Source organism: Rissa tridactyla, chromosome 14 (genome assembly GCF_028500815.1).
Source record: "Rissa tridactyla isolate bRisTri1 chromosome 14, bRisTri1.patW.cur.20221130, whole genome shotgun sequence".
NCBI lineage: Eukaryota > Metazoa > Chordata > Aves > Charadriiformes > Laridae > Rissa > Rissa tridactyla.
This window is the reverse complement of record NC_071479.1, coordinates 12,528,389-12,541,593: the sequence shown is the minus strand read 5'-3', so window position 1 is coordinate 12,541,593 and position 13,205 is coordinate 12,528,389. Positions and strand designations below refer to the sequence as shown.

Sequence of the window (13,205 nt, the reverse complement as noted above, 5' to 3'; positions counted from 1 at the left end):
AAACGGTGCGAATCCCCCTCCCCACCCAAGAAACACTTGCATTTCCCCATATGCAGAGCTGCACCCTCCAAGCTGTGCTGGAAGACTGGCCAGCGTAGCTGGGAGCTAGCAATTACGTTAATCCAACTGCAGATGCTCTGACTCAGGTCGGATCAGCAGGGCAACGGAAATCCTAAACAGCCGATGTCTCCCCCACATCACCAGCTGATCGATGAGCGAGACCCCTTAGCTATTAGGCAGGAATATGGAAAAGCTCTGGTGAACGCTAAGATATCGTCAGCTTAACAGGGTCTACCCACCCTCCCTCATGTAAAGAGAACACTTTATAGTCCTGACCGCTGGTACTAGTAGCCTTTTCTCAAAAATACACTTAATACATAGAGAGTTCCTCGCATGTAATCTAATAACAGCAAAGAATTAGCATTATTGCTACCCATAAAAGTGTTTCATAGAATCACAGAATCACAGAATGGTTCAGGTTGGAAGGGACTTTAAAGATCATCCAGTGCCGCCCCCTGCCCTGGGCAGGGACACCTCCCACCAGCCCAGGTTGCTCCAAGCCCCGTCCAACCTGGCCTTGAACCCCTCCAGGGATGGGGCAGCCACAGCTTCTCTGGGCAACCTGGGCCAGGGGCTCACCACCCTCACAGCCAAGAATTTCTTCCTGAGATCTCATCTCAATCTCCCCTCTTCCAGTTTGGAACTGTTACCCCCTGTCCTATCATCACACTCCCTGATCCAGAGTCCCTCCCCATCCTTCCTGTAGGTCCCCTTTAGGGACTGAAAGGGGCTCGAAGGTCTCCCCGGAGCCTTCTCTTCTCCAGGCTGAACCCCCCCAGCTCTCTCAGCCTGTCCTCACAGCAGAGGGGCTCCAGCCCTCCCAGCATCTTCGTGGCCTCCTCTGGCCCCGCTCCAACAGGTCCATGTCCTTCTTGTGCTGAGGGCTCCAGAGCTGGACACAGCACTCCAGGTGGGGTCTCACCAGAGCAGAGCAGAGGGGCAGAATCACCTCCCTCGACTAAAACCCTCCTGCCCCAGATCATAACAGAAATATGGGAAAGGTTGGTTCCTCTCTTGCCTTGCTTCCCCCAAGTGGATACAGGACAGGTACATGATGAAACCACTGCTTAGTTCAGAAGAAAAGGTGACCCACTGCCTGACTCAAATCCCATCAAAGTTTGTGAGTCTTCTGATTGTCCTTGGCGAGCTTTGGGTCATTCTTTGATTTAATCATGGTGAAAGCAAAAATCATATTTAGACAGTTCGTAATAATTTTGTTTCCCAAGGCTAAAAACTTAAACGTATGGCAAAGGAGGGCTGGATGAGGATGAGGAAGAATTCAAAGCTGGGCAATACTACATTAAATATATCTAAAATGCTCGTAGGTGCGTTGACCACATGATGGGGGAAGTTACCCAAACCTGACGCACGCAGGTCAAGCCATGAGCACCAGACCACTCTCCTGGTCATGCGATTGCAAAAACAAGAGTATTGGGAAAATGGTGACTGTTTTGAAGCGAAACACAAGCCCAGAGCACCCTGCACCAATACCTGATCCTCTCTACTTGTTTTGAGTGCAATTGGCTGCGTCTCATCTAAAAATGACTTTTCTTTCCATATACAGTACGAAGTGCAGGAAGCCACACAAGATCTTATCTCCAAGGGCTTGTGCACTTGGGTGGTGTCTACACTGACAATTTAGGCAATTTTCCCACGGTGGGGTTAGCATGAGAGGAATAACCTTTTGCTGGTAGCACTGCTTGGAGTGATGATGCAGGACAGACACAAACGGTTTCTGATGACTCCTGCATTACTTAGCTCTGCTGCAAGCAAGTTGGGGCAACACAAACTGAAATATGCCTGTGCTTGACTTAGTGTAGTATTTCTGAACCAACGGCGAAAGAATTTCTGAAAACCCAGAGAACAAACCAAACAACAGAATGAGACTTTGCAGAGGAGGATCCAACGTCAACTTTAAGAAAATCACAGTGATCAAAGCCTGGATTCATAATAATGGTAGAAATAATTGAGTAAAAGGCACACCACATATTAATCATTGGGAACATCTGTTTTGTGTTTTGGAATCACTCATTTCAAACTCGTGGCTAATCAGCTTTGCTCAGAGTGCATCACCGCATAGTGTGTGACACCAGGTTAGATGTTTAATTACTTCCTGCTTAAAGAGCATACAATATACGCAGCTGTCTTCAGGAAGATCTTCAGAAATGAGAAAAACATGACATTTCCCAGGTCCACTTTCAAGGGAGCATAAACATATTTTGTAAGAAGTGAGACCGTCAAAATGAAGCAGTGACAGGTTACTCCTATCTAAAGAATTTGAGGTAGAGGGAGAAAAGTAGAAGTCAAGGCTGGAATATGCGTGTGCACAGGTGAAGGGAAGAGCGAACTGAAACAAACACTTCCATAATTTGTCTTCCTCAGGTCACCCAAAGCAGTTTTAAACCTGGTTTAACCTGTCACTGCATCCTCACAAACGACCAAACCTGGTCGATCCTCTAGAGCACTGCCCCAGCTTCCCGTGCACACAGGCCACCCGCCTGCACCAGACTCTGCACGGCTGGATCTGCTGCACATTCGCACCTCTTCTCCAAGAGCCCGCTGGTTTGACAACAGCCCAGAAATGCTGGCAGATGGAGCAGAATACTACCTTCTGAATTATTATTTCCCAGCAACGCCTTCCCAACCACTTCACCAGACAGACGCCCATAGCAGCGGCGGCTCCAGAAGACGTGGTGTTTGGGAGCAGGCGGCAGAGTGGTCCGTGGCCCGCAGGTTGGCTACCTCTCTTCTGGAGCGGCATGAATCTAGCAGGCAACATGCTGCTACAGCTGTCCTTTAGCAGTAGATTAACTAGAAGTTAATTTAGAAGTTAACAGGAAAAAAGGATAGAGACTGACATCATCACCTTTACATGAGAAGCATCCCCTGTAACATTTTCCTTGTTTTTCTTATCAATTATTATGTTTCATTTAAAACAAACAAGGAAATTCAAATGCACACACTTCCACATCCAGTAAGAGTTGAACAAGCCTTTGTAATTAAGGTGGTGAATGGGGGAAAGAAGCAATATCAGACACACTTTCACTCTCCTGAAAACGGCTCAAAAAAGTCAGAGTGAAGAAATCCAAAATCTGAATATCCATTAATGTGCTCAATCAATCTTAACACTGTATTGACAGATTTGCAAAAATACACCATGTGTACTCAGGCACCATGTACGAAGTAGGACTACAAACAATAACATCCCTGAACTGAAGTTCAAAATATCCCTACGCTGAAAACTGAAAGCCATGTTGGTGATTGAACTGTGCGTTTCTACACCTTAGCATATTTGTATTCCTTTAACTCTTTGGTCAACTGTCCTTTCTACCGAATTATCAAATCACTTCTGTAGGAGTATGTATTGTTGACAAAAACTTTGAATTCTGTGTCTACAGAGCTTTTTCTCTGGGTACTTCAACTCGTTTTATGACAAATTTTAACAACTGAATTTTAGTGGATAATCCACGTTATCTTCATTGAAAAAGCAAACATTCACTGAATTTAACATACAGAACAAACCTTCATTATTTGTAGAAATTAACAGAGAAATATGGATGGACAACAACCAAAAAAACTGTTAAAAATTAAATACTCCCTGTCCCGCTAATAGCTTAGTCCAATATTCTGGTTTAAGAACCAAACTGATGAAGGGAGAAAAATGCTGCTAGTCACCGATACGGAGAAGCCGGAGTGGGAGCTCTCTCAGGCCCAAGAATATTTCTGGTTGTCAGAGCCTAAAAAGATTATTTATTGTTTCCTTCCTAAACCCAGCTCCACTGCCACCTGTTCAGAATTTACTATAAAGCTGTTAAACAAGACGAGAACTTTGATGCTGACTGTGAAAACAAGTTTCACTGTATCTGACCTGAGCAGCACTCACTACTGATCCAGAAGCAAAGGAATTTGATTTTTTTCTTTAAGCGCAGCTATCTTTTTACCTTTATAAGCTGTTTAAAAAAATGTAAATAAAATAACTCGGTGGACAATAGAGGGCATTCATCCCACAGAAAGACAGCCGCCACCCTTAGACATGAAATATCGCAGCACATTAAGTCATGAGACCCCGCTAATCAAAGCTGACAGGGCCCTGAATGTGATTTCTGCTGAGACTTAGCGATATCATGGGGCACTGAAGCATGCACAGCCTGCCAGACTGCCCCTGTTCATGTGACAATGGCTTTTATTCCCGAAAGGGGCCTGCGAGTGACAAGAGTCCCCTTTGTCTTTGGGCTCCCGCATTCGCAGTGCAAGAGAGGTTCATTCAACCAGCCCCAGACACTCTTTGAAAGGCTGAAGTGTAACATAAGATGACCATGAAACACTAGCTTGCCTTCTGCCTACCCTTCATTCTTCTCAAGCACAGCCTGGCCTATTCAGGGCCTCTCCCAGACTCGCTCGCGCTGCATTACCCCCGGTCTGCTGAATCCCGCCATTGTCCCGGCCCCACCGGCACCCATCGCCCTCCCCACCGCGCCGGGCTGCGGCACGGCCGGGACGGCCCGGGCCGAGGGCAGCGTGGAGCCGTGGGCCGTGGCTTTGGGGGGCTTCGGGGAAGGGCACAAAGCCGGCACGCTTCAGGCGGAACCCCCCGAGCGGGACGGTGGAACCCTTCTGCCTCCTCGCGCCGTGTGGGCCGGCAGGAGCCCACCCGGGAGCCCTCGCACAGCGCCGAGCGAGGCCCCGGGCTGCCATGCTCCTCCAGCAGCTGCCAACTCCATTCACAAGAGAATGGATAGAGACCCCGAACAGGCCAGACGCATCACAACCCCACTTGCATGGCTCTGCTTTTTCCTTTAACTCGCCGATGGGCTTGTTCTGCATCGTGGGAGCACTAGTGCCATCCACTGGCCAGCGCTCCCCATCAGGTGCCTCCTCACCACAGCTATTTTATGCCGAGAATCACAACAAAGTTACCTCCACCTGCGCCATCTTACACCAACCCCCCACCGCCTGTGCGCAGCTGACCGTCTCCCTGCCGCCCCACGGCACCACAGCCCACCACAAACCCCCCGGCTGCGGCTATCCACAAACTGGTCCAGCTTTTGACCAGCTCTCCTGAACCAAGGCCTACAGGGAGCGTTGGATGCGCTTCAGAAACGAATAACTGCCGTGGGATCTCCGGAACCTCATTTTCTGAAGAGATTTTTCTCCAAAACCTCTGTGAGCAAAAGGAGCCTTGGCCCACAGGGCAAAGCTGGGGACCTCCGTGCATCGCCCACTAGAGTAGGAAATGCTTTAGAATAAATGCCTGGTGTCTTGTAAATACAGCAAGGAAATAAATAATGACAGCAGGGATTTATAAGGATTTCTGTTCATTCAGGTGAGAGACAGAAGAGCCACAAATCCTACATGTGAATCTGCGTTACTGTCCCGTCGGAAAGCCGGGGGAGAGCAGGACGAACAGACCCACCACAGCCCTCTGCAAGTGCTCAGAACCCTCGTTCCAGGCTTTTTGGGGTGTTCCTGTGAACATAGGTATGATCAGTCCCCAAGGGCAGTAAAAGATTTCCTGTTATTCTTGAAGATGATTCTGCTCATGCTTCTGGCAACAAACAAAACTAGAAGAAAGTTATGACCGAGGGTAAGCAGCAGTTGAGGTTTCAACAATTCCACCCCAAAAAATTTAGAGCTTTCCAAAACCAGATCTAGACAGAACTGCATTTTTAATGACAACAGTAAATATCTTTGGAGCCACAAACTTAAAAATCACACTTGAATATAGTCAAACGCTACATTTCTGTTAGGATTTTCGAAGACTCACGCTCAAAAACTTATTGAGCAAAAGAGTACATTTCAAGCAGCTACCTGTGAGCCTCTAATCAAGGATGAAATACCCTTGTTGCAATATTCAAAGAAATCAACAAGAATGGAATTCCACGATCTCACTTGGGAATCTGGCTTTACTGACGAACAGGATTTTTAAAAAGCTATTTAATTTTTTTCTTTTGCTAAACGAGATCAAGCTGTTCCACACCATCAAAGTGAACCATCTTCCCCTGAGAAAACCAAACCTACGTTTTTTGCCTTTAAAAAAAAAAAAAAAAAAAAGCATTAAGAGTATGGTAGTTTGCTCATGAGAACACTCGCAAGGCTACCAAGACATCACGGTGATGACAGAGATGCCGCAAGTACTCTAAACCACAGGGTAAAACATACCAAATTCCGGGTTTGGTGAGCTCCTGCTAGTGTCAGCCATCAGACTCAAATACAGGAGCAGCAACACATTTTCAATACGAGCCTCAATGGTAAAGAGGCTTCGAAACTCCCCAAACTGAGAACCCTTTGGTCAGGGTAATCACGTGGGAACACAGCGATTTTCCAACCCCTCCTCGCTGCAGGCAGACTGGAGATAGCACAGCAGGTCTACGACCAACTACTAAAATCCCTTCTTTTCTTGCCAAGGACAAGGAAAACAAAAAAGAACACAACCATCCCCTTAAGTTCTCCAAATTAAACCCTATTAACCTGTTACTTTCAAAGGTCAAAAAAGGGGTGGAGGAAGGATTCACTGGCATTCTGTACTCAGCCATTAGGAAAAATGAGGTTGAACGCAGCCTACTTGGGTACACGGGAAGACCACGCTAAGCTGCACCATTCACAGCGTGCAGCTGCTGGGGTGAAGCGGAATTCCCATTGAAATGCATCCAAAAAAGGACACAGCCATTAACAGAGAACTAGAGAGCTGGGTAGGTAAATTTATTTGAAAGACATGACCCACCTCTTTGTAACGGCCCTCGTGATAAAGATGACTGACGTGCTCAAGCAAATAGTTCCGGTCTGCTGTATGGAGCTGGTAAATGCTAATCAGAGGGTCAAGAAGATTAGCTGGGCACTGGGCTAGTATTTGGAGTACACGGGCCTGCAGTTTCTTCAGCTTGATGCCAGACTGAAAAAAAAAAAAAATCAAACACAGATTTAGTAAAGATGGCTACAATTCAATGGCAGTTGAAAATGCAGCTTGTTTAAACAGCGGAATAAGCCAATTCCTTGGGAAGGGATTCTCCAATTTCCCCACGGAGTCTGCAAGCAGAAATCAGAACAATATGATACACATTTTTTTCACGGCATCCAATTTAAAAACATTAAATGTTTGCGGGATAATTCTGGAAAAGGCATATGGCCTTGTGCAAAAGTAAAATATGAAACTGGAAAAATGCCCTCTTTTACTAACACAGCTATTTAGAAATTCTCCCCTCTAGCTCCCAGCAGAAAATCTTTGAATCCAGCAACTCCCTCAAGGGAGATCTCACCTATCAAGCATAAGAATTCAATTTTCATTCCCAGGCTTGCTCCTGGGTGCAAGAAGGGAGGAAAAGCAAAAGCATCGTCAAAAGACGCACAGACACAAGTATTAATCCTTGTGTTCCTACACGATCGTTCTCTTATGCCATAGGAATGTCAGTGCCGGTAGCACTTCGCTGCACTTTGCAGATACCGAAATGGCAGAGCTCAGCATCTAAAAACAGCCTTTTGGAAAAATGGGAAATGAAACAATACAAACATAAAAGCGTCTTGCAGTTCAGAGCCAAAAGCATACAAAAAAAAGAGAAACTCTCAATAGGTCAGAGTATATGGAGGCATAAGGAATGGTAAACATTAGGATGTATAATCTGATGACCCAACGTTACAAAGCTAATCATTCAGCTGCTGAAAAGTCATACTGTTACCATTTTCTGCATTCCCGATGATAAAAGCTCCCCACCATATGGCAGGAGTTAAGCAATTGTACAGTAACTGGCTTCCATTTGCAGAACTGGAAGAATACGCAGAGTAGATTACTGCAATTGGTTTTATCCTGACAGCAGGGATGTGAGTTCCAGTGGGAAAGCCTCCAGCCCGGCAAAGGCTGCGAGATCAACGCTTGATCAAAGTGGTTTGATCTGGAAAGATGGAAATCCCAGCTTGGAAGGGGAAATAGAGCGCTCACATCACAGCTTCTAATATTATTTCATTTTCAGGCCAGCATACAACAGATAACCACATCTCAGGACGAGTTTCACACCTCGTCCCACCGGGTTTGCATGAGCCTACAGAGAAGACACTGGACTAGGGAATAAAGTGAAACTGGGGACACTCGAGGGACATTAAAATCAATTGCCCTCTCCTTTCTCCCGGCCCTCTTACTCTCCCTTTTTCTAACCTGTTGAACAGCAGGATGCTCTTTTATCCAAAGCTGCAGCTCCGTGCTGATGTAATACCCGAGGGAATGCCCTTTCCCCTTCCAATCGCTGCTGCTCTCCAGCATGTCCAGGAGTCCTGCCAATGGGTCCTCCAGCCCCGCAAAGCCCCGCCTGATTTCTTCCTTGAGCTGCTGAGATACAAAACCACATTGTCATGGACAAAAAGATTAGTGAATCCTCCCTTCCCCCAGCTGAACACAAAGCTTTATTTTTTTTAATTTAATCTATTCAGAGAGGTAACTGTTGCTATTCAGCCACCATCCGCGCCTCCAGTGACTTTTCATGTCATTACAGATTCCTTCATGGCTCACTGCACCTCAAACCCAATGGGAAAAGCAGCAATTGTCCACACTAATTATCCCATAAAGACAGAGAAGTTGTTCTGTGGGGGCAGACAAAGGGGCTTGGGATTTGGGGGAGGGGGAGAAAAGAAGTGAGCTGGAGAAAGGGGTGTTATTAGGAAAATGGGAATATTGGAGGTAGACAACTGGGCTCAAAAACCTACTCGTCTTCAAACAGACCTACAAGTAATAAAGCATATAAACCCCTCCTCCGCATTCTTGTATCACAAACTTTGATGTTTGACTTTATGCCCGCTTCAGCCACAACGGCGTAATGCTCAGAATGTTTGGGAGTATCAAACTAGTTTGGGTTTTACACCCAAGATTAAAAAGAAAGAAGTATCGGCGTTCAAACTCCGTCGGATTGCCACGCTGCAAATCTATGCGCCTTTCCTCCAAACCTACCTGAGGAGGGGATTTGCTGTCACCGCGCGCCAGGCACTGCACACCTCCGCGAGGCTAAAGGCCGTAGGAAGGGGCTCGGAACATGGGAAAACTCCACGCCATAAATCTTAGGAATCCCAGGGCGATGCGTTTAGAAATGTGAAGGAATTGGACACTCACTTTGTGAATGTTAATAGGCTACTTACTACCCATCTGGTAGAAGTGATAAATTAGCAGTACTGAGCAATATCTTTATAATGTTTACATTAGAAGTAGTTTCCAAGGAGCTGGGAGGGTTGGCAGGGTGAAGAAGTGGCATCCTTCAGTACCCACACAGGACCTTTCACCGCATGGTACACGTACTGGCGCGGAGCGAGGCAAACGCGGAGACAGAAAACAAGAAATCACTAAGAGCAGCTGCTCTCTTTCTTTTCTGGCTAAAAAGCAAAATCCAAAAGATGCTCATTCCCGCCTGCAGCCAGCACTTGTAATTTACTGTATATCATGGCCCCAGTCGTGGCTTCCAATGGAAACAACATAAAGTTTGAAGAACGACATGGAAAACAAAAGAAAATCTACAGAAAATTTGCCAATGAATTTGTTCTTTTTTATTCATCGACAATATTTACTGGAAGACGGTTATTTTCCATAGTGTCTTTCATGTTCTGGAAAAACCACAAAACCTATCGGTTTACGACAGAAACTGTTCCTTTCTCACTAGATTATCAAATGCAGCATGAAAAAGCTGATGACTAACAAAGATGTGACTTTAGATAACAGATTTCTCCCTGTAAGTATTTTTCCCTGTGGCAAGAACTTGCGATGTTAAACACAGGGCTCCAACTTCACGGCGAAATTCAGCAGAAGGAAAAGGCAAGCTCTTATCCAACCACAAACATCCAACGCAACAGCCAAAGGAAAACAAAGCAACTCGCCAACTAAATTGCACTGTTTATAAATGGCCTCTCTTCTTTTTTTCTTACCCCCTTCCCCCCGCCCCCCGCAAAGCCCCTCTTCAGCACATTTAGACTGAACAAGAGCTTTCACCACAGCGCTCAGCTCCTCCTTGGGCTGGAGGCAGAGCCTGGGCTTTAGCAGGACGGGCTCCGGCAGACACGGGCCCCGCTCTCGCCCGCGGAGCGTCTCCGGACACCCACGCTACTGCCGGCAGCACAGACTGTTGGTATCCAGACTGAATCTTGACTTGGTACCAGCCAGCCTTTGACAAGCAGGGGGAAAAAACTTCTTCAAACCTTCCTAGCAATCTGAAGATTTCAGCTATGCTATGTATACTTTGAGAGGGAAGAAAAAAAAAAAAAAAACAAAGGAAAAAAAAAGGCATGAGACACCTAAATCAGAGAGGAAAGAGTGCTGTGCTGCCTGGCTCGTCTCTCTGCCAGAGAAGGATTCCTCTCAAACGTGTAATTGCCATTTCCATTTCAATTGATTCCCATGGCAGGGAGTGCTCCTTGGGGGATTTCTACAGCCTGACAGATCATGGGAATAGGAAAATTTTGCTGATGCTCAAACTGCAAACTCCTTCATTCAGTTTTGGTCCCTTATTTCTAGTTACACAGCTCAGGGCAGTCTGCTGATGCTTCTTGGTAATTCCAAACCTGTCTTTCCTATGTAGGAAATGACCACTTCTTACAAACACGTTCCAGAACTGAGGTCACGCCATGGACAGATACCTTCCCTCAGCTCACGGTCACTGATGTAAGACCAAGGGGCTGATTCACCCCAGTTAACAGACGGCACTGCCTTACGCGCACACACGGCGAAAGGCAAAGCAGCTCCCTGCCATTCAAGCGTCAGTGGAGCAGACCGAGTTGTACGTAAGTCAACTTCCCTCATTTCTTTGAAGGGGACAGTCGGGTGTCAGCAGCAGCACACACCTCGAGCTGCACACCGCGGGCAGGGCAGCAGCCGCCCCTGAAAAACGCGTCTGCGCTTGCTGCGGGTGCCCTGCATGTCTGAAGGGCGGCGATGCCCTGAGCGTGGATTAGCCCATCTCAGGGACAGTGTGACAAGCACGTGTCAGGAACCATTCACAGAATCATAGAATGGTTCGGGTTGGAAGGGACTTTAAAGATCATCTTGTTCCACCCCCGTGCCCTGGGCAGGGACACCTCCCACCAGCCCAGGTTGCTCCAAACCCCGTCCAACCTGGCCTTGAACCCCTCCAGGGATGGGGCAGCCACAGCTTCTCTGGGCAACCTGGGCCAGGGGCTCACCACCAAGGATTTCTTCCTGAGATCTCATCTAAATCTAGCCCCTTTCCGTTTAAAACCCTTCCTCCTCCTCCCATGGCTCCCCTCCCTGATCCAGAGTCCCTCCCCAGCTTTCCTGAAGCCCCTTTAGGGACTGGAAGGGGCTCCAAGGTCTCCCCGGAGCCTTCTCTTCTCCAGGCTGAACCCCCCCAGCTCTCTCAGCCTGTCCTCCCAGCAGAGGGGCTCCAGCCCTCCCAGCATCTCCGGGGCCTCCTTAGAGGCAGCTGCTGCTGTGCCACCGTCTGGTCCCACCACAGCCCTCCTCATCTCTCTAAAAAGGCCTTCCTCCTGGTTCAGAAACGCATCCTCCAGGCTCAGAAACGCGCATCTGCTCATGCCCACAGCCACGCGGCGCTGCCTGACGGGGGGGACCGAGGGGGGCAGACCTGCCCCACCGGGAGCTGCAGCCTGCAGGCGCTGCGAAACCAAGCGTCTCACTGGGGTAGAGCGTTCCAGAAACAACCAAACTGAATAAGCGGAGCTGCAAGTGTGACTCACGGGGATCCTCCAGCTTTTCCCCCCTCAGCAGGAAAGCTGCGGTGCTCCCTGCCCAAGGACACGTCGATGGAAGGCTTTGTCTTTTTCAGCGTATTTTTCTTTACAATCCGCACACATCCCAGGGTACGCGGTACAGAGATTTTGATGATTACTCTTTCCTGCTGTTGTTTTGTGGGATTAACTGCCCTCAAGACCTAACAAACAATATTTTTTTTTCTTCCAACTCTAACAAAACTTGATAGAAAGCTCAAGGCTTCAGAGTTGCTGAGCTCAAGTCTATGTCGGTGACTGACCATTTGGAAAGGCACCTCTCACACTGTGGTTCCAGTTGTTTAATTATTCTGGCTGGGAACCACAGACTATCAGTAATGGAAAGTCTCGGTGCGGCAGACGAGGACAATGACTAAACCCTCCAGACACCTAGGATGGAGCACGTACACCAAGGTCCTCAGCCCCGCCGGCCATTGCACACAGGACACATTCCACGTGGCCACGTGGTGAGCTGCAGGTTTTTGAGTCTTTTAGAAAAAAAACACCTTGGCTATGAACCTGCCTGAACAGCGCAGAGTTACACATGGGAAAGTCACCGCTAAGCTGATGCATCTAGTGTTTTTGTTAGTTGTCAAGCTCCCAAATTTAGATGAAGTATATTTTACTCCCTACGAGAAATCTCCACGTAGAGCCCGTAGGGTGCTGTATAAAAATATAGCACTAATTTTAGACAGGCAGTGTAAATTGCATTCACCGCTCTAAAAGGCAAAACCAAACCAAATAAAAAAAAAAAAGTAAAAATACTTTGAATACAAAGGCTTTGATATCATTCCACTTGGCAAAGAGCACTTTTCTACTGACTTCAACCCTCATTTTTTCAGCTACTAGAAATATTCTTCCCCCCTCCCCCAAAGATCCCCCATTGAATGGACCAAAAAAGTGTTTAAAAGAAAACAAAAGCAACTGTGATTTTTTTCGCCTCTGTAACTCAGCCCTGTAAACTTCAGCTCTTTTATACGAGCCCCTGAGCTGCTTCGCATCACACAGAGCTACCTTTTCTTTTCACTTCTTGCTGCAAATGCATGGGCTCTTCCCCTGCGTGCTGGAACTGAAAGCAATCGTGAAGAACTGCAGGTCTGACCTAAGCGTTCTGCGGCTGGACATGCTCTGCATGCAGTTATGAGCTGCAGTGAGGAGGGGAGCTCAGCCTTACCTTCTTCATCTCCTTCTTTGTCCAGAGAAGCTGAAGGGTTTTCAGCAGCAGGAGTGGGTCCTGGCCTGGAGGAGGGGGAAGAGAGAGAGAGGGAGAGAGAGAAAAGGGGGGAGAAAAACAAAACAAAACAGATTTATTGGCTCTGTACAGGCAGCCCAGACACACTGGTGCATTGTTTCACCGGAGAGAAATCAGCTACTCCGTGCCACCGTGTTTGAAACCACCAACCTTCCAACTGTCAGTCAGGATTAAAGGGCTAAAATCC

General features: G+C 47.4%; 1 protein-coding gene across 7 annotated transcripts in view; it reads right to left on the bottom strand.

The window, feature by feature from the left end:
• The window catches only part of EXD3 (exonuclease 3'-5' domain containing 3), a 304,670-nt gene that overhangs the window by 191,527 nt on the left and 99,938 nt on the right, over positions 1-13,205 (bottom strand). For all 7 annotated transcript variants that reach the window (XM_054220222.1, XM_054220219.1, XM_054220221.1 and 4 more), the window contains exons 4-6: positions 12,941-13,005; positions 8,204-8,374; positions 6,782-6,949 (exon numbers count right to left, since the gene is read on the bottom strand). In XM_054220222.1, coding sequence (XP_054076197.1) covers positions 6,782-6,949; positions 8,204-8,374; positions 12,941-13,005 — 404 coding nt within the window. The remainder of the gene's footprint in view (positions 1-6,781; positions 6,950-8,203; positions 8,375-12,940; positions 13,006-13,205) is intronic.